This window comes from Ricinus communis, chromosome 5, assembly GCF_019578655.1.
Source record: "Ricinus communis isolate WT05 ecotype wild-type chromosome 5, ASM1957865v1, whole genome shotgun sequence".
In the NCBI taxonomy this organism is placed as follows: domain Eukaryota; kingdom Viridiplantae; phylum Streptophyta; class Magnoliopsida; order Malpighiales; family Euphorbiaceae; genus Ricinus; species Ricinus communis.
Window position 1 is genome coordinate 24383672 of NC_063260.1, and position 25795 is coordinate 24409466.

Here is a 25795-nt window from a genome sequence, read left to right on the forward strand (position 1 = left end):
TTTTAAATTTGATTTCTTATATATTACTCCTTTTCAAAGTAGAAAGCTGTTATTAAATCCTCTTGAACCTGTAATTAGGAACATAATAATATTATTACAACATGAAATTGGGAACCAGATGCATAATCTTATTACATGTCATCTGGCAGTCTCAGGATGGAGTTATCTATACATTGTACTTTTGTTGACAAGTCCAAAAGCGGATCCAAGGTCCGAACAATTGGCTATGGTTTTATTCTAATTTCAGCCACATTAATTAATCAAATTCTTTTTGTAAAGTAGTATTCATATTGAATACTGAATATCATAGGAATCTCCCTGCACACCAATAATAGTAGACAGAATCTGCCCACAATTGGCAGCAAAGTCTATCCCTTCCTTTGCTACTCGAAGACAACGCCCGAGTTTTGTCCTTTCTTTTCAAAATTTACTAATGCTCCATGTATTTTTTCAGAGATTATTAAATTAGACAGATCAGATACTAGACCAGTGATCTAAAAATTGTACATAATTACAGCTTCTCTCAAATTATTTAGGCTCCTTTTTGCCTAAAAAATAAATGTATTTTTCTATTATTTCTGCTGTTTCGTATATCTATAAGAATTATTAAACAGAAAATCTTTTTTAATATTAAATTGAGATTTAATTTTTGCAATGGATTCTTATTTTGAACTTGCAAAAGTCATTTTTCAAATTCGTACATAGTTATAATAAAAATATAACTTGCACTGGTTATCGATAAATTAAGTGCTGTTGATTTTCATAAATAATATTAGACAATGGATAATTATTTAGTAACAGTTTGTCATTTAAAGAATTTTAAATTTTTTATATTTGATTCTAAATAAAAAATATAATTTATGATTAATTTTTTAATTTTAAATAAATGTACAAGTAATTCTTTCCATTTTTTTTTTCTAAATGGGTTGTTTTTTTTATATATATAGAAAATGGAACCTTTCAAAATGTCTCTTCCTGGCAAGTCTGATTAAGGCAACCCATAAGTCATCAAACCCAATCACTTAAATACAATTAGAAAAGTTCTTCATATTGGACGAAAAGTTCTCCAATTAAGGATTTGAAAAGAAAAATAGGTTCGCCAATTAAATGCATAATGTTCTTCCTCTTTTTTTTCCGTTTACGGGGGTCACGTGATTTCTATTTTTTTTTTTTTTTTTGTAGTTCGGGCCACATGATTTACTACTAAAACTATTTTTTATGTGGATTTTTGTGTGATCCAATTGGAGACCAACAAATAAATGTTTCTTCACATAATTGCATGATGATTGGGTTAAAGTTTGCGGCTTTCACACTCAATCTATGAAAAGGGAAGTTACTTTTTTTTTTCCCTTCCTGGATTTTCTTCTGAGAAAAAAAATTGCTTAACGATAAAGTCATTTAGATGAAATGATTCCAACAAACTTTCTCACTGTCCATTCAACCCAATTTTTTTTATCCAGATCACCCTTGGTGTTTAACTTATCACCTTTCTCCTACCCATCCACAGATCGAAAGTGAATTGTGATTCTTATGGTGCCTTTCTACAGTTTGTTATCATGCTATTGAAATATCCGTTATGGATCTTTTATACTTCTTCAATAATGAGACAAATTCTAGAACATATCCATGGAGATACCTTACTTGGTTCAAAACCCCGTACTAATGGACAAGGGAACTTCTCAAGGTTATTCATGAGAACAAATTATTTACAGACAATAATCCCAAAGCTTCAGGATATCATGCCATTTTCATCCTTCACAGGCCTTACCTTCAGTTCTCAGAAGACACTTATGCAACTCAAAATATCTGTCATTATTGGAGGACGATTGAAGTGCCTTTGCATCTTGCTCCTCTAACAATTACAAGAGATCTAAAGCAGGCTCTGCAATTAAGAAATGAGTTAGGGACGACCGATGTCTCTACACCATTAGTCTGCACTTACAATGGACATCTATGGACTGAGACGGAACATCCCATTATTGAACATTCCATTTTTCCCATACTTCCAACTCCACTAGATGATCCGGATCTGACCAATGAACAGAAGGATGCCATCATGCAAGATTCTCAACCTATAGATGACGATGACGATGACTATGACAATGTTTTCTAAATTAATGGTGTGTGCGCTGGACGTGAAGACAAGCCTTCTCCTCAATAATAATATGTAATAAAAGATGAAGTGTCAAATTCATCTTTCAGTGCATTATTTTATGTCGTTCACATGTGTAAAGTAAGTGCATTATTAAGACTTGTTGTCTTAATATGCATGTGAGCTGTCAGTATATTATTAGACTTATCTTTTGTAAGTGGAAAATCTGAACTCTTCCTCTAAGGAAGACATGTGTCAAAGATAAGATTCCCACCTTATCTTTTTCTGTCGTTTTGTATTTACACTACTCTATAAGAGGAGAAGTCGATATGTAATGAAACCAAGCAAGTTTTCCTTTCATCTATGAGCATAATATTCTCCCTTATGGCTTTTTAAATTTCTTCCTTCTCTTCTTCTTGATCCATGGTAATGAACTAATTGTCTGCACGATCTGTTTTTCTATGATCCAAAAGGGCTAACTCGGCTACCGAGATCCAAAAGAGCAAAAAGACCTCACATAGCGAGGTGCCTCCATATGGTCTTAGCTTGAGGATCTCTCCTGCCTTGAGTTTACAGCATGAGGATTATGGAATGAACAGCTCTCGGCCCTTTTTGGTATCAGAGCCATGGTGATAGAGAAGAGAAACCCAACTATCATGACTTCAGAAGTTACTACTCACACCTCTACCCTACAACTCTCTCCTTCTTGCAGAAAAACCATATCTAATAAGATTGATCATCTTGTAGAGATTTCTCATATTCCTGAGAATGTCCAAATTGAAAACACTCTTGTACCCATCATGAACCCATATAATATTTTCAAAAAATAGAATTTTGTCAGAAAAACCTTCAACCAAATCATCCATAAACAACCTTTATCCGTAAAAGAATATGTTCAATCTTCCTCTCTTTCTCAATGTTCTCTCACTGCTACCACTCAGGAGCAGTATGTTACTCTTGAGATCCCAACTTCTTTCATTGAACAATGGAGGAAACATGAATATGCACATCTCCATCTCGGAGCTGTCAGGCTAGTCCTCTCATATCATGCGTATTGGACACCAGATATCTTAAGTATGAACATGCAGTAATTGGCACGATAGTTACAACACTTAACACTGGGAGTGTTGTTTTGACTTTCTTCCCCAATTTTAATCTCTCTCTCAACGATCCCTATCTGTCAACTGCACTCGAGGTCCAAGTCCAGATAACGGGAGCAAATCAAGTGACTGATGCTCTCTCTGCGACCCTGCACCATCAGATAGTCTACAGATTACAAGATCATGCCTTTAATCTCCAGATCCCAGGCTTTCAAGCCTCCTCTGATGCTTTATTCATTATGGCTGACTCTGGCCAAATTCCTACAATAGTCCAGGCCCCAAGGCAGCTGGAAAAGCAAGATCTACAGAAGCTGATCCCAACTGAATGGGTGACCAACTATGAGAAGCTTCAGGCATCTCAGGCCAAGCCTGTTCAAGCCACCGACCCAATTTGGAGAACCAAAAAGATGGTACAATAAAGACGATCTTTACAAAGACAGGAGAATCTTCTTCTGCACCTTCTATCTTCTAAGCATTAATGATACAGCCTGTATCTAGACATAGGGAGAAGATCCTTATCTACTCATTCCAGTCCTCTGGACATCAGATCTATGCTACCAGAATAAAAGGACACTTCATTTGGGATGTTGATCCAGGAATGTGCCGACCAGGATGCACTTGTGAAGATGATCTTGATTTTGATGAACCATGTTTTTAACATTCTAAGAAAGATCCAAGAAATATGGCTCCAGAGACTCCATGTTCAGTCATGGAACCGAGGCCGGATGACCAGGATCCAGACGGTCCTCGGATTGGCATCCACAAGAGACAAAAAAAAAAAATCAAAGCAAAGCCCCTCTCCCAATGTTTGATGAAGCCTTAGACCTTCTTGCAAAAGAAGGAAAGACTGTCCTTGACATCACTTTTGATGAAATGAAGGCACTTTTAGCTCAACTGGGAGTCAAGTTTGAAAAAAGTTCTTCTGCAACTTGCAGAAAAGAGACTCAGTCTGATTTACCGGTAGGACAACCACCCCATACAATCCAAAGTTGTTTCATGCTCCAGCCAGAAGACTTCCCTCCTCTAGGGAAGACTGAGAATAAGAGATCGAAAATCCTTCTTTCAAGAATTACTCCTTCCGGATCCATAGAGCCCCTCACTCCTTCAGAAGAGGTTCTGAATTGGCAGACCTCAAATTCTATAGTCCAGAATTCCTATCTAAAGAAAATAGATGGAAAACTAGATCAGGCTCTACATTTGGCTCATAAGCTAGACCATAAGTTGGATACATTCTCTCAGGAAGTACTCCAACTCTATTCATCTCTCACTGCCAAATACCAGGCTCTGGATAAAGAGCTTCGAGTTCCTCAGCCGATCACTCCAGCCTTCATTCAGAAAGAAAAGGAGATTACAAGGCTAAATAAGCAAATTGATCATATTGAACATGATCTTAAAAGAGATCAGCCTCCTACAATTCCATCATTCACATCAGCAGCCTCTACATCTTCTGCTATTGCCCCCTCATATTACTCTTCATTTCCTTTCCTCCCACAGCCAGAACACCAAGAAACCCTCTACCAACCTTTTGGCACTTTCTCTCATCTTTACCCAAAAGATTCTGCAACCCATCAAAAGAAAATCTCTCCCCCTCCAGTTTTTAAAGAAAAATTACCAGACCAATCACTCATCAGTCCTTATGATTATGACTCCTCCTCAAACACTTCAGAGATGGCTGATATTACAGAAATTATGATGAATACCTCTACCACTGAACCCAGCCCAGAAGTAGTGGAACCTGAGAAGGAAGATGCACAGTCATTTTTTACTCCTACGGGAGCTCCATACCCAAGGTCAAAACCAACAACTGGCACGGGACCTTGATTCTCCTTTGATGATCTGCCTCCATCAAAATAGAAAGATAAGCTTTCCGAATTCTTGGCGTGGATTGATCTCCAAATGACCTTTGATGGAGCCACACTGAAAAAGGTTCTTGCTGAGTTTGTCACAAGGTTCACAGGCAGCTTACGAGATTGGTTTCAGTCACAACCTGAGTATACCAGGCTTCAATTTGTGACACTACCAACTCCATCAGCGGCGGTCACAGTCCTCCATAATCAGTTCCTTGGAAGTTATGATCTTGTTATACGACAACAAAAATAAGAATACTTTGATAAAAAATGTTGTTCGTTGAAAATAAAAGACCTGGAAATACATTATTCTGCTATGTCTAAGCTTTATTATGTCATTGGAGGGCATGATGCTGATGATACGTTGAAGTATACTTTTCTCACCTCATTACCAGATGAGATACAACCAGAGGTCAACAACATGATTGCTGCAATAAAGAAACCAGTCACCTCCATCACCCTTGGAGAAATTTAGCAATTCACTCTCTCTTCCATCAAGAGACTCTGTGACCAGCAAGAATTGTTCAGAAGGTTATCTCAGCGAGATTTGATAGTACAAAAGGCCTATAACAAAAATCATCTCAAGATTAAATGCAAGGCCTCAAACTGCGTCTGCTCCAATCATAAAAAGAAGATCGGGCATCATTTTTAAAAATACCCGCGCAGAAACAAAGAAATCAGAGAAAGAAAGACACGCTCAAAAGGGTTCAGATATTTTCAAAAAAAGAAGAATCAAGGTCACAAATCTGACAGATGTTATATCTGCAGAAAAAAGGGACACTATGCTAAGAATTGTCCCTAGAATCCGAAAAAATCAGCAAGGATGATACAACAAGTCAGCATGTCTATGTCTCTTCCAGACTCATTTGAAGAGGATATAGAGTCGCTTCTATCAGAACATGATAATCTTACTCCAGAGAGTCTTTTTGGGATCGAGGCAGAATATTCAGACTCCACTGAATCCTCAGAAGAGTCCTCTTCAGACTCGGATGACAGCGAGATCCCAATCCTAATGATCAGTCTCTCTTTGAGAGAAGAAAAAGAAAAAGATATCTTGAGAGATGTAATGCAGTATCCCTTCTCTATGGATCCACTTCCTGAGTTATCTCAACTTGCTACCAAAATTCCTCCAGTCCCCTATGTTCCTATACAAGTTCTGCCTTCAAAATATGCAAAACCTGTTTCAGTCATAGCTTTCTTTGACACTGGAGCTCAAAGAAGCATGATGAATCCCGAAGTCCTTCCATCTGAATACTGGAAGCCTCATGATCAGTTTTTCAGGGCAGCAAATGGTCAAACCTTCAAGACTACTCTGATTACAAAGTAGAAAATCGAGATACAGTTTTTTCCTAATTGCGTGGTATGGACGCATATCATCGGTTCAGATCTTCCAAGCAAAAACCTCCTGATAGGGTTTGATGTTTATCATCACGCTCAGAAGCTCCAGATTCTTCCCAATGGTATAAAATTCAAGAGGCAATTTCGTCAATATACAGAGACCTATAATCTGTTCACTATAGCAGATACAGGTCCGCCATTTTTACAATACACAGAGAAATTCCTTCTCTTTTGCCCAAAATCCCATTCACATTTCCAACATCCTCTTCCCCTGTGGAAAAATCCCCAGTTCTATATCAGCCTCCCTTTCAAGCTCAATGAAGATATCAACCCAACAAAGGCCACACACCTAGGAATGTCCCCTACTGATCTAGCCCTTGCCAGATCAGAATGCTTAACCCTGTTACAACAAGGCCTCATTGAGCCCACAACCTCACAATGGGCCTATCAAGCCTTCTATGTGGAGAAAAGATCTGAAAAGGTCCGAGGAATAAAGAGACTTGTTATAGACTACAAACCTTTAAACCATTTCTTGCAAGATAACAAGTTTTCTCTCCCTCAAATCTCGAACCTTAAAGTCCATATCCAAAAGGCCCAGTTCTATTCCAAATTTAACCTCAAAGGGGGCTTTTGGCAATTGGGTATCCATCCCTCAGAAAGATACAAAACAGCCTTTTGTATCCAAATGCCCAGTATCAATGGACAGTCATGCTCTTTGGGCTCAAAACGGCTCCTTCACAATTTCAAAAGACCATGATAGAAATCTTTGGGCCTATCCTTTACTCCTCTTTGATCTACATTGATGACATTCTCCTATTCTCAGAAACAGCTGAGGAACATCATCAACTCTTGAAACAGTTTCTCGCTATTATTCAAAAATATGGCACCATGCTGTCAGAGAAAAAGAGTCTTATTGGCCGGCAAGAGATAGAGTTTTTTGGCATGCATATCAAAAATGGCCAATACACGTATGGTCCGTATCTGACAAAGGAGCTTGAGTACTTCCCAGAAGAGAATCTCTCAGTAAAGCAAATTCAACAGTTCCTTGGGATTCTCAATTATATTAGAGAAGCCATACCACACCTGTCCAACTACACATGTCATCTTTTTAAGATGCTCAAAAAGGACCCTCCTCCTTGGGGAACAGAGCAGACTACAACTGTCCAAAAACTAAAAGAGTTGGCCCACAATCCTCCACCTCTCACTATCCCATCTACAGGAGATCTTATCCTTCAGACAGATGCGTCTGATTATGCGTGGGGGGCCATCCTCCTTGAGAATCTCAATGGCAGAGAACAACTGTGTGGTTACGCATCAGGACATTTTTCTTCTTCAAAAAAATATTACCACACAACCTACAAGGAGATCTTGGCAGTCAAATATGGGATAAAGAAGTTCGAGTTTTTTCTGATTGGACAACACTTCCTGGTTCGGATTGATAATTCTTCTTTCCCAAAAATCCTTGAATCCAACCAAAAGACCTTACCAGAACCTCAATTATTGAGGTTAAAATCATGGTTCAGCGGGTATGATTTTGAAGACCAGCATATAAAAGGGACGAGAAATCTCATCCCAGATTTCTTATCCAGACTCTCAAAGCCACAAAATCAGCCTATAGTCCTCCTCACCTCAACAGTCAATCTTCCTATAATGTTCATGGCCTCTTCGTCCTCAAAACCCACTATGCAACCTCCCTCTCCACCAGATCTTCCCGCCAACCTCACAACCAGACAAGTCACTGATTTTGCCAGAAATATGATGTTCCATTATTTGGCAACTTTTCAACAAACTTTCTCACTGCCCATTCAACCCAACTTTTTTACCCAGATCACCCTTGGTGTTTGATTTATCACCTTTCTCCTACCCATCCACAAATCAAAAGTGAATTATAGTTCTTATGGTGCCTTTCTACAGTTTGTTATCATGCTATTGAAATACCCGTTATGGATCTTTTACACTTCTTCAATAATAAGACAAATTCTGGAACATATCCATGGAGATACCTTACTTGGTTTAAAATCCCGTACCAATGGACAATGGAACTTCTCAAGGTTATTCATGAGAACAAATTATTTACAGACAATAATCCCAAAGCTTCAGGATATCATGTCATTTTCATCATTCACAGCCCTTACCTTCAGTTCTTAGAAGACACTTATGCAACTCAAAATATCTGTCATTATTGGAGGACGATTGAAGTGCCTTTGCATCTTGCTCCTTCAACAATTACAAGAGATCTAAAGCAGGCTCTGCAACTAAGAAATGAGTTAGGGACGACTGATGTCTCTACACCATTAGTCTGCACTTACAATAGACATCTATGGACTGAGACTGAACATCTTATTATTGAACATTCTATTTTTCCCATACTTCCAACTCCACTAGATGATCTGGATCTGACCAATGAACAGAAGGATGCCATCATGCGAGATTCTTAACCTATGGATGACGATGACTATGACAGTGTTTTTTAAATTAATGGTGTGTGCGCTGGACGTGAAGACAAGCCTTCTCCTCAATAATAATATGTAATAAAAGATGAAGTGTCAAATTCATCTTTCGGTGCATTATTTTTTGTCTTTCACATATGTAAAGTTATTAAGACTTGTCGTTTTAATATCCATGTGAGCTGTCGGTGAGCTGTCAATATATTATTAGACTTATCTTTTGTAAGTGAGAAATCTCAACTCTTCCTCTAAGGAAGACATGTATCAAAGATAAGATTCCCACCTTATCTTTTTCTGTCGTTTTGTATTTACACTACTCTATAAGAGGAGAAGTCGATATGTAATGAAACCAAGCAAGTTTTCCTTTCATCTATGAGCATAATATTCTCCCTTATGGCTTTCTAAATTTCTTCATTCTCTTCTTCTTGATCCATGGTAATGAACTAATTGTCTGCACGATCTGTTCTTCTATGATTTAAAAGGGCTAACTCGGCTACCGAGATCTAAAAGAGCAGAAAGACCTCATATGGCGAGGTGCCTCTATACGGTCTTAGCTTGAGGATCTCTCCTGTCTTGAGTTTACAGCATGAGGATTCTGGAATGAACAGCTCTCGGCCCTTTTTGACAACCAGACAAGTCACTGATTTTGCCAGAAATATGATGTTTCATTATTTGGCAACTTTCCAACAAACTTTCTCACTGGACCTTTCAACCCAACTTCTTTTACCCAGATCAATCTTTGTGTTTGATTTATCACCTTTCTCCTACCCATCCACAGATCGAAGTTGAATGGGCAGTGAGAAAGTTTGTTGAAAAGTTGCCAAATAATGGAACATCATATTTCTGGCAAAATCAGTGACTTGTTTGGTTGTGAGGTTGGCGGGAAGATCTGGTGGAGAGGGAGGTTGCATAGTGGGTTTTGAGGATGAAGAGGCCATGAAGATTATAGGAAGATTGACTGTTGAGGTGAGGAGGACTATAGGCTGATTTTGTGGCTTTGAGAGTCTGGATAAGAAATCTGGGATGAGATTTCTCATCCCTTTTATATGCTAGACTTCAAAATTATACCTGCTGAACCATGATTTTAACCTCAATAATTGAGGTTCTGGTAAGGTCTTTTAGTTGGATTCAAGGATTTTTGGGAAAGAAGAATTATCCATCCGAACCAGGAAGTGTTGTCCAATCAGAAAAAACTCGAACTTCTTTATCCCATATTTGACTGCCAAGATCTCCTTGTAGGTTGTGTGGTAATGTTTTTCTGAAGAAGAAAACTGTCTTGATGCGTAACCACACAGTTGTTCTCTGCCATTGAGATTTTCAAGGAGGATGGCCCCCCACGCATAATCAGACGCATCTGTCTGAAGGATAAGATCTCTTGTAGATAGGATAGTGAGAGGTGGAGGATTGTGGGCCAACTCTTTTAGTTTTTGAACAGTTGTAGTATGCTCTGTTCCCCACGGAGGAGGGTCCTTTTTGAGCATCTTAGAAAGATGACATGTGTAGTTGGACAGGTGTGGTATGGCTTCTCTGATATAATTGAGAATTCCAAGGAACTGTTGAATTTGCTTTACTGAGAGATTCTCTTCTGGGAAGTACTCAAGCTCCTTTTCCAGATGCGGACCATACGTGTATTAACCATTTTTGAAATGCATGCCAAGAAACTCTATCTCTTGCCGGCCAATAAGACTCTTTTTCTCTGACAGCATGATGCCATATTTTTAAATAATAGCGAGGAACTGTTTCAAGAGTTGATGATGTTCCTCAGCTGTTTTTGAGAATAGGAGAATGTCATCAATGTAGATCAAAGAGGAGTAAAGGATAGGCCCAAAGATTTCTATCATGGTCTTTTGAAATTGTGAAGGAGCCATTTTGAGCCCAAAGGGCATGACTGTCCATTGATACTGGGCATTTGGGATACAAAAGGTTGTTTTGTATCTTTCTGAGGGATGGATACCCAATTGCCAAAAGCCCGCTTTGAGGTCAAATTTAGAATAGAACTGGGCCTTTTGGATATGGACTTTAAGGTTCGAGATTCGAAGGAGAGGAAACTTGTTTTCTTGCAAGAAATGGTTTAAAGGTTTGTAGTCTATAACAAGTCTCTTTTTTCCTCGTATCTTTTCAGATCTTTTCTCCACATAGAAGGCTTGACAGGCCCATTGTGAGGTTGTGGGCTCAATGAGGCCTTGTTGTAACAGGGTTAAGCATTCTGATCTGGCAAGGGCTAGATCAGTAGGGGACATTCCTAGGTATGTGGCCTTTGTTGGGTTGATATCTTCATTGAGCTTGAAAGAGAGGCTGATATAGAACTGGGGATTTTTCCACAGGGGAAGAGGATGTTGGAAATGTGAATGGGATTCTGGGCAAAAGAGAAGGAATTTCTCTGTGTATTGTAAAAATGGTGGACCTGTATCTGCTATAGTGAACAGATTAGAGGTCTCTGTATATGGACGAAATTGCCTCTTGAATTTTATACCATTGGGAAGAATCTGGAGCTTCTGAGCCTCATGATAAACATCAAACCCTATCAGGAGGTCTTTGCTTGGAAGATCTGAACCGATGATATGCGTCCATACCACGCAATTAGGAAAAAACTGTATCCCGATTTTCTGCTTTGTAATCAGAGTAGTCTTGAAGGTTTGACCATTTGCTGCCCTGAAAAACTGATCATGAGACTTCCAGTATTCAGATGGAAGGACTTCGGGATTCATCATGCTTCTTTGAGCTCCAGTGTCAAAGAAAGCTATGACTGAAACAAGTTTTGCATATTTTGAAGGCAGAACTTATATAGGAACATAGGGGACTGGAGGAATTTTCGTAGCAAGTTGAGATAACTCAGGAAGTGGATCTAGAGAGAAGGGATACTACATTACATCTCTCAAGATTTCTTTTTCTTTTTCTTCTCTCAAAGAGAGACAGATCATTAGGATTGGGATCTCGCTGTCATCCGAGTCTGAAGAGGACTCTTCTGAGGATTCAGTGGAGTCTAAATATTCTGCCTTGATCCCAAAAAGACTCTCTGGAGTAAGATTATCCTGTTATGATAGAAGCGACTCTATATCCTCTTCAAATGAGTCTGGAAGAGACATAGACATGATGACTTGTTGTATCATCCTTGCTGATTTTTTCGGTTCTGCAGATATAACATCTGTCAGATTTGTGACCTTGATTCCTCTTTTTCCGAAAATATCTGAACCCTTTTGAGCACGTCTTTCTTTCTCTGAATTCTTAGTTTCTGCACGGGTATTTTTGAAAATGATGCCCGATCTTCTTTTTATGATTGGAGCAGACGCAGTTTGAGGCCTTGCATTTAATCTTAAGATGATTTTTGTTACAGGCCTTTTGTACTATCAAATCTCGCTGAGATAACCTTCTGAACAATTCTTGCTGGTCACAGAGTCTCTTGATGGAAGAGAGAGTGAATTGCCAAATTTCTCCAAGGGTGATGGAGGTGACCGGTTTCTTTGTTGCAGCAATCATGTTATTGACCTCTGGTTGTATCTCATATGGTAATGAGGTGATAAAAGTATACTTCAACGTATCATCAGCATCATGCCCTCCAATGACATAATAAAGCTTAGACATAGCAGAATAATGTATTTCCAGGTCTTTTATTTTCAACGAACAACATTTTTTATCAAAGTATTCTTGTTTTTGTTGTCGTATAACAAGATCATAACTTCCAAGGAACTGATTATGGAGGACTGTGACCGCCGCTGATGGAGTTGGTAGTGTCACAAATTGAAGCCTGGTATACTCAGTTGTGATCAAACCAATCTCGTGAAGTCACTGTGAACCTTGTGACAAACTCAGCAAGAACCTTTTTCAGTGTGGCTCCATCAAAGGTCATTTGGAGATCAATCCATGCCAAGAATTCAGAAAGCTTATCTTTCCATTTTGATGGAGGCAGATCATCAAAGGAGAATCAAGGTCCCATGCCAGTTGTTGGTTTTGACCTTGGGTATGGAGCTCCAGTAGGAGCAAAAAATGACTGTGCATCTTCCTTCTCAGGTTCCACTACTTCTGGGCTGGGTTCAGTGGTAGAGGTATTCATCATAATTTCTGTAATATCAGCCATCTCTGAAGTGTTTGAGGAGGAGTCAGAATCATAAGGACTGATGAGTGATTGGTATGGTAATTTTTCTTTAAAAACTGGAGGGGGAGAGATTTTCTTTTGATGGGTTGCGGAATCTTTTGGGTAAAGATGAGAGAAAGTGCCAAAAGGTTGGTAGAGGGTTTCTTGGTGTTCTGGCTGTGGGAGGAAAGGAAATGAAGAGTAATATGAGGGGGCAATAACATAAGATGTGGAGGCTGCTGATGTGAATGATGGAATTGTAGGAGGCTGATCTCTTTTAAGATCATGTTCAATCTGATCAATTTGCTTTTTTAGCCTTGTAATCTCCTTTTCCTTCTGAATGAAGGCTGGAGTGATCGGCTGAGGAACTCGAAGCTCTTTATCCAGAGCCTGGTATTTGGCAGTGAGAGATGAATAGAGTTGGAGTACTTCCTGAGAAAATGTATCCAACTTATGGTCTAGCTTATGAGCCAAATGTAGAGCCTGATCTAGTTTTCTGTCTATTTTCTTTAGATAGGAATTCTGGACTATAGAATTTAAGGTCTGCCAATTCAGAACCTCTTCTGAATGAGTGAGGGGCTCTATGGATCCGGAAGGAGTAATCCTTGAAGGAAGGATTTTCTATCTCTTATTCTTAGTCTTCCCTAGAGGAGAGAAATCTTATGGCTGGAGCATGAAACAACTTTGGATTGTATGGGGTGGTTGTACTACCGATAAATCAGACTGAGTCTCTTTTCTGCAAGTTGCAGAAGAACTTTTTTCAAACTTGACTCCCAGTTGAGCTAAAAGTGCCTTCATTTCATTAAAAGTGATGTCAAAGACAGTCTTTCCTTCTTTTGCAAGAAGGTCTAAGGCTTCATCAAACATTGGGAGAGGGGCTTTGCTTTGATTTTCTTTTTATCTCTTGTGGATGCCAATCCGAGGACCGTCTGGATCCTGGTCATCCGGCCTCGGTTCCATGACTGAACATGGAGTCTCTGGAGCCATATTTCTTGGATCTTTCTTAGAATGTTAAAAACATGGTTCATCAAAATCAATATCATCTTCACAAGTGCATCCTGGTCGGCACATTCATGGATCAACATTCCAGATGAAGTGTCCTTTTATTCTGGCAGCATAGATCTGATGTCCAGAGGACTGGAATGAGTAGATAGGGATCTTCTCCCTAGGTCTAGATACAGGCTGTATCATTGATGCTTGGAAGATAGAAGGTGCAGAAGAAGATTCTCCTGTCTTTATAAAGATCGTCTTTACTGTACCATCTTTTTGGTTCCCCAAATTGGGTCGGTGGCTTGAACAGGCTTGGCCTGAGATGCCTGAAGCTTCTCATAGTTGGTCACCCATTCAGTTGGGATCAAACAGATCTTCCTTTTCCTGGGGCCCTGACTATTGTAGAATCGCCGAGTCAGCCATAATGAATAAAGCATCAGAGGAGGTTTGAAAGCCTGGGATATGGAGATTAAAGGCATGATCTTGTAATCTGTAGACTATCTGATTGTGCAGGGTCGCAGAGAGAGCATCAGTCACTTGATTTGCTCCCGTTATCTGGACTTGGACCTCGAGTGCAGTTGACAGATAGGAATCGTTGAGAGAGAGATTAAAATTGGGGAAGAAAGTCAAAACAACACTCCCAGTGTTAAGTGTTGTGACTATCGTGCCAATTACTGCATGTTCATACTTAAGATATCTGGTGTCCAGTAGCGACATATGGGCCGTAACCAGTAGACCCATCCTGCCATGATATGAGAGGACTAGCCTGACAGCTCCGAGATGGAGATGTGTATATCCCTGTTTCCTCCATTGTTCTATGAAAGAAGTTGGGATCTCAAGGGTAACATACTGCTCCTGAGTTGTAGCAGTGAGAGAACATTGAGAAAGAGAGGAAGATTGAACATATTCTTTTACGGATAAGGGTTGTTTATGGATGATTTGGTTGAAGGTTTTTCTGACAAAATTCTGTTTTTTGAAAATATTATATGAGTTCATGATGGGTACAAGAGTGTTTTCAATTTGGACATTCTCAGGAATATGAGAAATCTCTACAAGATGATCAATCTTATTAGATATGGTTTTTCTGCAAGAAGGAGAGAGTTGTAGGGTAGAGGTGTGAGTAGTAACTTCTGAAGTCATGATAGTTGGGTTTCTCTTCTCTATCACCATGGCTCTGATACCAAAAAGGGCCGAGAGATGTTCATTCCATAATCCTCATGCTGTAAACTCAAGGCATGGGAGATCCTCAAGCTAAACGTACGAAAATATCTACTAGTGAATGTCTAGTTCATCAATCCTTTAGAATATACCTATCTAATTAAAATTATTTTAAAATCATCAAGAATTTGAATCTTATCAGACCTTTATCATTTGCTTGTTGAAAAAGAAAATTACAGAAAAAATAAAATAGCCAAAATGTCAAAATTAGATTTGAAACTCCAAATCTTTAAGCTTGAAGTGACAGGGATAAAATTATTGTCTTGATATTTTATTTCCCATTTTGAATTTTTTTTAGTGGCTCGAGGCATATACTGCACTCTAATTCTTTCTTTAAACGGTAAAAAAGAATTACTTATTTTAACTCTCTCTCTCTCTCTCTCTCTCTCTCTCTCTCTCTCTCTCTCTCTCTCTCTCTCTCTCTGATTCTACCCTTTCTAAACAAGGGGTTAAGCCTGATTGAAGAATTCAAATACCAGCTACTTGTTAATAATTATGTTGTGAAATAACATATTTGAGTGTACATGTTTCCCTCACCAACACAACGATGGGAAAAATACAGAAATTAAATCAAAATGAAAGATGACACTTGGAGCATTAACATGGTCAGAACTTAGATATATGGATTCCTGGGGCCTGGGCTGCTATATTAGAGGCCACAAAAATTGATATATATAGTGGCACAGAGAGAATGATACGCAGCAAACAAAATAGTAGAATGTAGGTATATACAAACATGTATAATGTCCTTTAATAGGAGGAGGACATGGACATTTCTATACGTCTGTTGTTAGATAATGATGTTTGAGGCTCGGTTGAGAAAACAAAATTAGCCATCAACAAGGGTTTTGCGTCCAAGTCTTGATAACTTAAAGGTACTCGCTGCTCTTTGTAGCAGAGTCGTTGATGATGATGGATGGCTACAGGATTGGCTCTGCCCTCAACACAATTCCAACTACAATAAGTGAGATTTGTCTGCTTCCGTTTCTTTTTTTCGGGTCATTTCGTTAGACTACAGTATTACTTGTTGTAGGGGATATGTAATTTGCAAGTTGAGATGGAACTGATTTGAGTTGGACATTGGACAATTCTTCAAGCATTGCATGTGCATGTGCATGTTACTGTAGCCTCTTATTTTTCTTGACCTTTTCGTGTTTGACGCTTGTAAGGTGTTGTACAAAGTAGAGAGCATAGGAAAAGGGTTCTGTTGCGATAGCTAAGCTAGCTAGTGTAAGGAACTAAAGATTGAAATAAAATAATAAAGCATTTGGGCCTCTGGCCTATATTTCAGTATTGGATTGTTTTGTTACTATCTTGGACCATTGTGGAATAGCACTGGCCTATTTTCTTTTTAATTTACACAAGCGAAAAAGGGTTGCTCCGAACTTGAAAACTATTTTACCTTAATTGAGTGTACATAACCCTATTTATTTTAACTTCATATATATGAGGAGAAAAACAATGCCACTTCCAGAAAATTTTCCAAGTTTAATATCAAAATGAAACCAATCCGATTCAAAACTGAGTATGTAATTTGAGGTCCTTCAAGGTAATTCCTTACACTTTAAATTCAGTAGCCGAGTTCCCTGGAATGGTTTTGGTTGGAGGATTCATAAACCTTCTTTCTTCTGATTTTAATTCTTTATAATTTCTTGCCTTTGCTTCATTGTATTTCAATGTAGGAGCACTCTTTTTCTTTTCTGGGGAGAATTTTTCTCATAGGATTTTTTTCTCTTCTTAACGAGGCTCCATGTTGTAATCTTTTGTGCCAAGTAATGAGAAGTTTGATGTCTTAAAGAAAAAACACTAATAATTTCTGCAAAACTGTATTTCATCTTAACTAATTTGCTCATATCCTAAATTTTACACAAAAGTTTTTATTTTCTCTGTTAGGTACCATTATATTTAATGTTATCTAACATATTTAGTAAACTACAAAAAAAAAAGATTGAAAAAGAAAAGTTCAATTCCATTTTTTACAAAATTAAATGTCTATTATAAATCTAATTATATATATATTTTTTTTAAATTGTGTTGTGCAAGTATCTTATATATTAAAAATCAATTCGAAAAGTTCTATTTATTTAAACCAAGAGTCAACAAATGCAAACCAATTTGAACTATCCAAAAATCACTGGTTTCACTTTGTATTGGTTTAGTTCCACTTGATAATTCTTCAAACGAAAAGTATTAGTTTAGTTTGGCGTATGCCTCTCAATCCACCCAAACTAACCCATGACACTTCTACCTTTCATAATGAAATTTCAAATTTCAGCCATAACCCTTTAAATTTTTTGTTAAATTTTAATTAAGTTCTTAAATTTTAAATTGAAATAATTAAACCTTTAAAGTAAATAATACGGAATAATTAAGCTTCTCTATACAACTGTTTTTGACCAAATATCAGTTAAGCCCTTAAACTATAAGGTAGAATAATTAAACCCTTAAACTAAAAGATTAAAATTTCAACAAAAGGGAAAAGATTAAATCCTTTCATTTTTCACACCTAGGTTTTATCTTTTTTTTTTCGTTGAAATATTTATTTTGATTTTTAAATTTTTTTATTTTGTATTATTTTAGAAATATAAAAACATAGAATTTATAATTTTAGTCTCTTTATGTTATTTCTTATCATTTTATGCAAGCCATTATTAATAAAAATAATTATCCATAACAGTAACAGAATTGCATTAAGGGGTTTTGTTGTTTTGTATTATTTAATTTAAAAATCTAGTTGTTCTAACTTTAAGTTTAAGAGCTTAATTTATATTTATTCAAAAGCTTAAGGAGTTATCCGTATCTTTTATCAAAATAGTTAATTGTAACAGTAACCGAGCTATACAAAGAAGTCTAATTGTTTTGTATTATTTAGTTTAGAAATTTGATGGTTTCAATTTAAAATATAAAGATTTTGATTGAGATTTAGAAAAAGATTAAAATAAATATCTATATTTTTTTTGCCAAATCCAGCCCATTTAGTTGTCATTTCTAAAGAAATGGCTCATTTGTTAATAGCCTTTTCTATTACAATATTAAACACCGAAAGAACAAAAAAACTGAAATATCAACTACAAAAAGAAACAAAAACAAGAAATGATTTGAAAAACTTCAAAACCCAGCAAAACTACCAAATGAGAAGTGAAGTGAAGAATTCTTCTCTATATTTATACTTATCAAAACAAAAAATCCTGTAAAAAGATCAAAGATTTAAAACAGAAAAAGAAAGAACAAAAAAAAGAAAATGAAGAAGAAATTGCTTGCTACAGATGTATAAAAAAAAGAATAAAAATATTTAAAATTTTTAATTGTTTTGTATAATGTAAGCTATATGTGTGCGTGTGGAGGAGAGACTGTGCTTTCACTCTCAATAATTTGATGGGCACACCTCTGCTTGCCAATTTGATAAGTAGCATTGGCATTATTAACATGGATTTACTGCAGAAAAAGGTATCCAATGTGGATCCTGTGATCACATTGAATGAACTGCACATCCAATTGATTGCTTGGAACACTGAGCTTCTGCATTTATATTTAAGTTTCTTCTTCTGATAATCATATACATACATATTTGTCTTCTTCTTGGCCACTTATAATTTTCATCTACCGACCTGTCATCTTTCAACTATGCCAGATTTTCCAGCTACGTAATTTCTAATTTAAAAAGAGACAATACCTTGGAAATTTCTTTTCTTTTAACAAAAGATATTACTGCGATGAGGATCATTCTATACACATAATGCAACCGATATTTGAAATTACTTGGAAGAGCATTAGGTATCTTAATAAGAAAATTCTTGCCACTTTCTGTAATACTAAATTTGATTGAGGAGACTTAGATTTCATAATAAACTTCGATATGTTCACTCTGCAAATGAATTCTTAAACTTTGCTTGCTTTCTAATGCACTACTGATGTAAACATTTAGTTTTATATCTCTTGAAATTGTGATGAGTAAAAGTCTTAGAAAATAAACCCACTAATTTGATGGATTGGGATTTTAAAAGGTTTAGAAGTTGTAAGAGATTTGAAGAAACCTAAGCATAGTTACTTTCCAAACAAGATTTTGAGACTTTAAAACCTTGACAAATCTGTATTAAAACAGTGGTACACTCAGAGATCGTCTTCTTATTTTTGTTTATTTTTCTAAATAAATAAAAGGTATATAATTAGTAATTACTAATGTAATTACATTAAAAAGGAATCAGCATTAGTGGGGGGGGGGGGGGGGGCTAAACCTGCCAGTGCCACTCCAACTGGTATTCTCAAACCAACATGGTTTCTGCTGCTCTTCAAACTAAAACTAATATTTCAATAGAAGAAAAGAACCCTCGAACAAATAAATAAAAATGAAAGGGACAAGCTGACTTCTCTCGAGGATTGGTGTCGGACATTTTTAGACTTTGGCCAAGTTTATACAGCATCTCTTACCGTTGCCTTTAATTTAATTCCAGCTATACCCTTCATCGTCTCCCTCTCATTTTTTGAATTTGCAATAAGCGGGCCCTACCTTTCCCACTCGCATACCTGACAAATGAACAAAACCGTTACTGGCAATCTCGTAATTCTATTTAATCTCCAAGGGCGAAACCAATCTCCGCCGAAATTTCAGAGACTCCCTCGACAGTTTCTCGCTGCCCGATACCAAATCTCCAACCCCTATAAACCCTCTGCCTCCGTGTTCAAAGACAAGAAATCAAAATTCCCAAAAATAAACGCCTAATTTACCTCCTTGTCCCTGCACTGACCCATTCAAATCCCTCTTTCAGGCTTTTCATCGTTTGCCAATTTCAGGGCTAAAACCGTCTTATTACTTTCGTTTTGAAATAAAATTCAAAAATTTAGATCGTTACAAAAGGAAGTTACAGACTTTGGTGCTATAATAAATCCAAAAATAAAAAATAAAAAAATAAAAAACGTGCTTGTACCTTGGCTATAAACTGTTGTACTTCCATATTTCTTTTAAATTTTGGAAAGTAAATGAAAAGAAAATCAGAGTATTTATGCTACAGTGCCGTTTCTTTCTCTTCTCTGTTAGTACAAAACTTGCAAGCTCGAATTTCGAGGATTAGGGTTTTTGGCAAATCCAGTCAAATCAATACAGTATTATTATTTACTACTGTTATACGTATCGTCTATCGATTGAGACAGAGAGGAAAAAGAAATGGAAATGGAAATGGAAGATGAAGAAATGGAAGTGGAGTTAGTGTTCGAGGCGCGTGAGGTTGATCTTGATTACGAATTTGATGCTGCAATGTTCTTTGATTTCACGCGTCAAGAGTCACTTGCGGAGGCGCATGAGGCTGAGCGGTGGTTTGATACGGCTCAGAGCTATCCTCCTTCTCGTAATCTCCTCACAACCCCTAATTTTGAATCTTTTTTATTATTGATTACGAAAATGTATGATCTTGATCACCATTTTCTTTACAGCATTGTTCAAACGTGTTCTTTTGTTAGTGATTGTATGCGATACTTTTTATACTTATTTAAATTAATGATTGTATTCTTCATTTTTCTTTTTTAAAATTTCAGCTTTTGTGGCAAAGCTGGCGTTAAGAGAAGAAAATACGGAAACTTTGATAACTGAAGAGTGCAGAGGTGGCTTATTAGACACAGAAGCTCCTGAAATAGAGGTGGAAAACCAAGGTAAATGGTTAAGCATGTTTAATGATAAATGCGAATTACATTAGCGGTTGGTTATAGTGATTCTGTCAAATAGCGATAGTGAAAGATCGTTGAAATTTACAATAAAGTCTACAAATTGATGTCTTAGGTAGAAAGAAGAGTCCACCATCCTTTTCTATTGAGTTTAGGGCAGATTTTATAGATATCTTAAACTAATGTGTCCCTGTCAACACGGGCAGAACTCATGAAGCTCAAGTTTAGGAATGTTCTTAGATAGCTGTCAGCGTGAACAAACATTTTTACCAAGTCTTTCTTTCTTTCTTTCTTTTTTCTTTTTTCTCAAAAAGAATGTTTTACTGTTTAAGAGGGTAACTTCTTTATATATCCATAGCTGATCATCTATTTAGGTCTGTGATTTACTTCAATACTCTGATTCTTTTTGTATTCTCTATCCAGAATGCGAAAGAACGTATAGAGGGATTTTTACCAACTTGCAAAGTGGCCATCTGCAAGAAGTTCAAAATAAACCACTTGAATTGCCAACAGGTAATTACTGATTATGGTGCATGTACTACCAGATAGTAATATGCTTCATGTTTCATATCATTCAATTCTTTACAAGTAGAACTGCTGACTCCTTTCAAGTCTTCGCCAAATTACTATCCAAAGCATACAGTTATCCTTTTCTGTCTTGATTTATCCATCCCATTCACTCTAGCTTACTCTTGCAGAATTGACTAATTACAATCATACATATACTGGTATGTCACGGGTAAAGTCCACTGTAAAGCCAAATCTTCCTAGGAGATCAACTTTGATGAAACCTACAGCAAGCGTATTGGCCAAGCAAAATCAGCGCCCTCAAGGTGATGGTTCCAGGTGATTCTTGAAGAACACTTTCTTGTTTTTTGTTACTCTTTTTTGGCGGTAATCTTCATGCTAAATTGTAGATAATGTCTTGTACTCCATTTATAGAAAAAAAAAAAAGAATCTTTTAAAGCATGCCATGATCCTTCGTTCTTATGTTGTCCATTTGTTATACATGGTATTTTGTATATCCTGTAAATTTTTAGGTGGAATATGTCTTTATGAAGCCCAATTATTCTGACAAAAGCGTTAAGACAAGTAATGCCCCTTTTATAGCAGTATTTGTGAGGCTAACATCAGTGGCTTTTTAGTGTAATTTATTAGCCGAGTAATATTACATTTCCTGTTTACTAGATTTCAGCTGCTATTTGATCAAAAGGAGAAAAGCATATGTAGTTCTTCTGCAGTTGAAAGTCAAGCTGCAAAGAGGCAAAAGCTAGAGGGAGGCCACTCCCGTAAGGTACACAGATCATGTTAATGCATTCTTCTTTTGTTTGCTCACATCTTGGAGAACTAGCTATAAACAGTAATCGGGACTCCCCATTGATGGTACTTCTGTAATTGCCTAAAAGGAAACCTTTTCTAAGGTATGGATTTGGTTGTAATATTCACATTGAGAGCAGTACGTACCAGTTATCACATGCTAGTTATTCTTATGATGTTTTAGTGCATATACATATCCTATAAGTGAATTAAGAGGCAGGTTTGTTGGTGTGTTACCTGGCATGGCATTTGTGTGCAAATAGTAATGAAGTCTGGCTTGTATGCAAAATTGAGCTCAAAACTTTAGCCAGGGTCCTTTATATTCTTAACAATTGAGCTCAAAATTGAACTAACTATTTGGCCTCGTTGATTAACCCACTCTTGATAACAGTTTGGCGATGCAAAGCAGCAAATAGATTTCGTCCACAAGGCACCTAGAAAGGTATTTACTTGATGCTTTAATGTTCTCCTTACAGCATAAATCAATTTTCATTTCATGTTGATTAAATTAATATCATCTCATGCACCTCCAAGCCACTAAAACCAATGCCTGGCTAAACTATGTTGAGATCAAGTACAAATAATGTTTTAGATGATATCATAAACCAGATAAAAAAATGTAACTTTATGTCTATAAGCAACACCTTGGTAATAATACCCTAGGAGCCATGTTCTCATTAGGAGCACAAGAGAGTAAACTTTAATCATTGAAACAATGTGGTTGGACAAGGGAAGGGAAAGATTATGCAACTCAATCTACATAACTAGACATCCAAATATTTGTATGTTGTCATGCAGGAAGGAACTATTGATAAATGCTCTGCTCAGTCAAGGCTGAGGCTTACTATTCCAAGAGAGCCTGATCTTGAAACAGCACATCGGGCTCATAGGATGAGGTTTGTTACCTCTATTCAATACCCTCTGCAGTGTTCTCTTTGATTTCATGCAGATCTAGTGATGTTTTCTTAATGATCCAGGCCTAAAAATAACACAGAAGTTGAACATGTGACAGTGGCTGCACAAAGATTTAAAGCTCGTCCATTAAACAGAAAAGTTGGTGCCTGATATTTCTGGTGTGCAATTTTATATGAAGATCCTTCTTCATGAAATGTTCCTTTTCATTTTTGCAGATTCTCGAGGCTCCTTCATTGCCTCTTCCAAAGAAGAGCACTCCAAAGTTGCCAGAGTTCCAAGTAAGTGCTCGATTGTGTTTCCTGCTTATGTTTGGTAAAATACTTCTATTAGTTTCTCAACTAGTGAACATAGTTTTCGTACCTGCTATAAGGAAACGAAGAACTAAATGAAAGCAGTTACACCAAACAAATCTTTATGTTAATTATTTGGAGCTTATATTCCTGTTACCCTGGTTTCAGGAATTTCATCTTAAGACATTAGAGAGGGCAATGCAGCATGCATTTGTAGTTTCTTCTTCCTCACTTCAGCACAATGATTCTGAACAGGTTGCTTAAAATTCCTTGACTATTGTCTATTGGCATGCAATTATTCTCTTACTGAAATTACTTTATTAACATTTCAAATCCTGAATACTGGCTAGGCTTATATTCAATTATAAAATGGTACATGCTTAATTGACTTATCAGAAAAGTATGTGTTCAACTGTTCTTTCTGGTATTATGCATTATTGTGCCGCAACTTGTATATCTTCCTTTTGATGATTACTTTATTGTAGAAGGCGAACTGAAGTTCTGTCATTGCAGGGGTTGGACAAATCTACTACAGTTTCTGTTGCAGAAATTGGAAAGAGAGAATCTAGAAGGTAATGGTATTATCATGTATATCAAATTCTTGAATGAGGAAAAGGAAATGCTGGATTTTAGTTGATGATGCTTAAAAATTGAGACAAATGTATTAAATATAAAAACAAAAAAGTGAAAAAAAGAAAAAAGAAAATGCTCACTTTCCTGTTGCCCCTTTGCTCAGACCAAGCACTGTGGATACTAAAAAGCAGGATGGATGCAGTGCACCACATGTATTTAAAGCTCGTCCTCTGAATAAGAAGGTAAAAATTTGTGCGGATTATTTGTTGAAAAGCTTGCTACACTTATTAAATATTTTCCTACTTCATGGCTGACTGCAGATATTCACAAGTAAAGGTGATATTGGTGTTTTCCGAAATAGCAAGCGGGAAACCACAGTGCCAACGGTAATTTTTCAGGGTTGCAGTTTCTGTTATCATATTTATCAAATGTTTATATACTTGTCTGAGAGTATAATGTTTTGACATCTGCAGGAATTTAATTTTCATACAGAAAAGAGGATTCATCATAATCCACCCATAGATCTTTTCAGTAAGGTAAACTGTAGCAAGGAATTTTGCAATTATTGATAATGCCATTTACTGTTTGCAGTATGCTGTAGTAGAAAGTATATCGTCTTTGCATTTCCTTCTTTTCAGTAAGTTAAACTGTAACAAGGAAATTTTGCGAGTATTGATATAGTTGCAAGTAGTAGTCTTTGCATTTTCCTTCTTACCTTAGCCTTTGCAAATTGATACAACTTTTCCTGGATTCTTACTCTCATCTTTCTTGAATTCTAGCTATCCCTGGCATCCGAGCTCCAGCCAAATAATGGATTTCGGTTGCAATTGCCTCGACCAAGCTTAATGTCCATAAAGGTTCTCATTGTTTTTCAAAATTCTTGATGCTTAGTTAAACAAGGAATATCAGTGATTTTAAATCTCATTTTACTTAATACTCATTATTGTTTCAATGACTTCAAGGGCTCAAAAGAAAATAGATTGAATCATCTACAAACGGAGCATAAGGTATGCATTGGCACCTTTTCAGTTTCTTTGCTCTATTAGCTACTAAATTTAACTTGCAATGCTGGTTGAAAGATTTCTTAGCAACATCTTTTATCATACATCTGATACATGGAATTTTTTGTTGTTTTGTAGATAACAGTGACACATTCAGCAAAAGAAAAGCCACTGATTTTTGGTGGAAAGCAGACTCAATCCAGTGAAGTTGGAAATCAATTGAGCATGAGGTATGCAACATAACTGAGGTTAATTTTCTGTTACTTTTTTCTTCCCTTTTGTTGCATATTCCAGAATCTAAATTTTACTTTGAAATTGGCATAGGAGCTTGGGTGTCCGGTGATAGCTCAACAGAGACGTCAAATGGGAGTTTGATGGATCTATACCTGAACATTGCGAAACAGTTGAAAAAGATAGCAACTTTTTTTTTATTGGTTGTGCACAGAATCAATGTTGGTCGCCTTGGTTAAAAGGGGTATTATATAGCTAAGAAGAAACTGATCTGATAGAGTCATGTAAAGCTAATTTCGGTCTCCAACAATTCGTAGGTCACTGTCCTTAGTCCAATAAACTGGTTGCTGGGCCACTGTTGTACAGCGATTAGGCCTGCTCAACCTCATACCACCTTCAGGTCTTTTTTGTAGCATGAACACCATATGCAATCACTATTAATGAAAGGTTACAGAATAGGGTTTTCTTTTTATATTGAGATTCTTACTATTTATAGTATTTGTTTCCAAATTTAAAATTTAAGTAAAAGTTTATTTTAAAATTTTACATATTAAAATTTATATATTTTAAATGTGTTTTAGAATTCTATATATTTTAGTTTAGATACATTTTTTAATTGTAATTAATATAAATTTTAATAAACTAAATAAAATTTCGGTTAGTTTGTAAATATGTTTTATTGTATTAAAATATTTTTTCTAAATTTATT

At 36.7% G+C, this 25795-nt stretch overlaps 1 protein-coding gene across 1 annotated transcript; it reads left to right on the top strand.

The window, feature by feature from the left end:
- The first annotated feature begins 19783 nt into the window (after positions 1 to 19783).
- On the top strand, positions 19784 to 25558 carry LOC8272462 (protein TPX2). Its single transcript, XM_002509600.4, has 18 exons — positions 19784 to 20446; positions 20634 to 20747; positions 21183 to 21272; positions 21458 to 21605; positions 21948 to 22053; positions 22468 to 22518; positions 22875 to 22972; positions 23054 to 23129; positions 23207 to 23269; positions 23450 to 23536; positions 23795 to 23853; positions 24018 to 24096; positions 24175 to 24240; positions 24328 to 24390; positions 24634 to 24711; positions 24817 to 24861; positions 24994 to 25085; positions 25180 to 25558. The coding sequence occupies exons 1-18, from the start codon at positions 20266 to 20268 to the stop codon at positions 25196 to 25198; spliced, it is 1515 nt and encodes a 504-aa protein (XP_002509646.1). The 5' UTR covers positions 19784 to 20265; the 3' UTR covers positions 25199 to 25558.
- Positions 25559 to 25795: the final 237 nt, after the last annotated feature.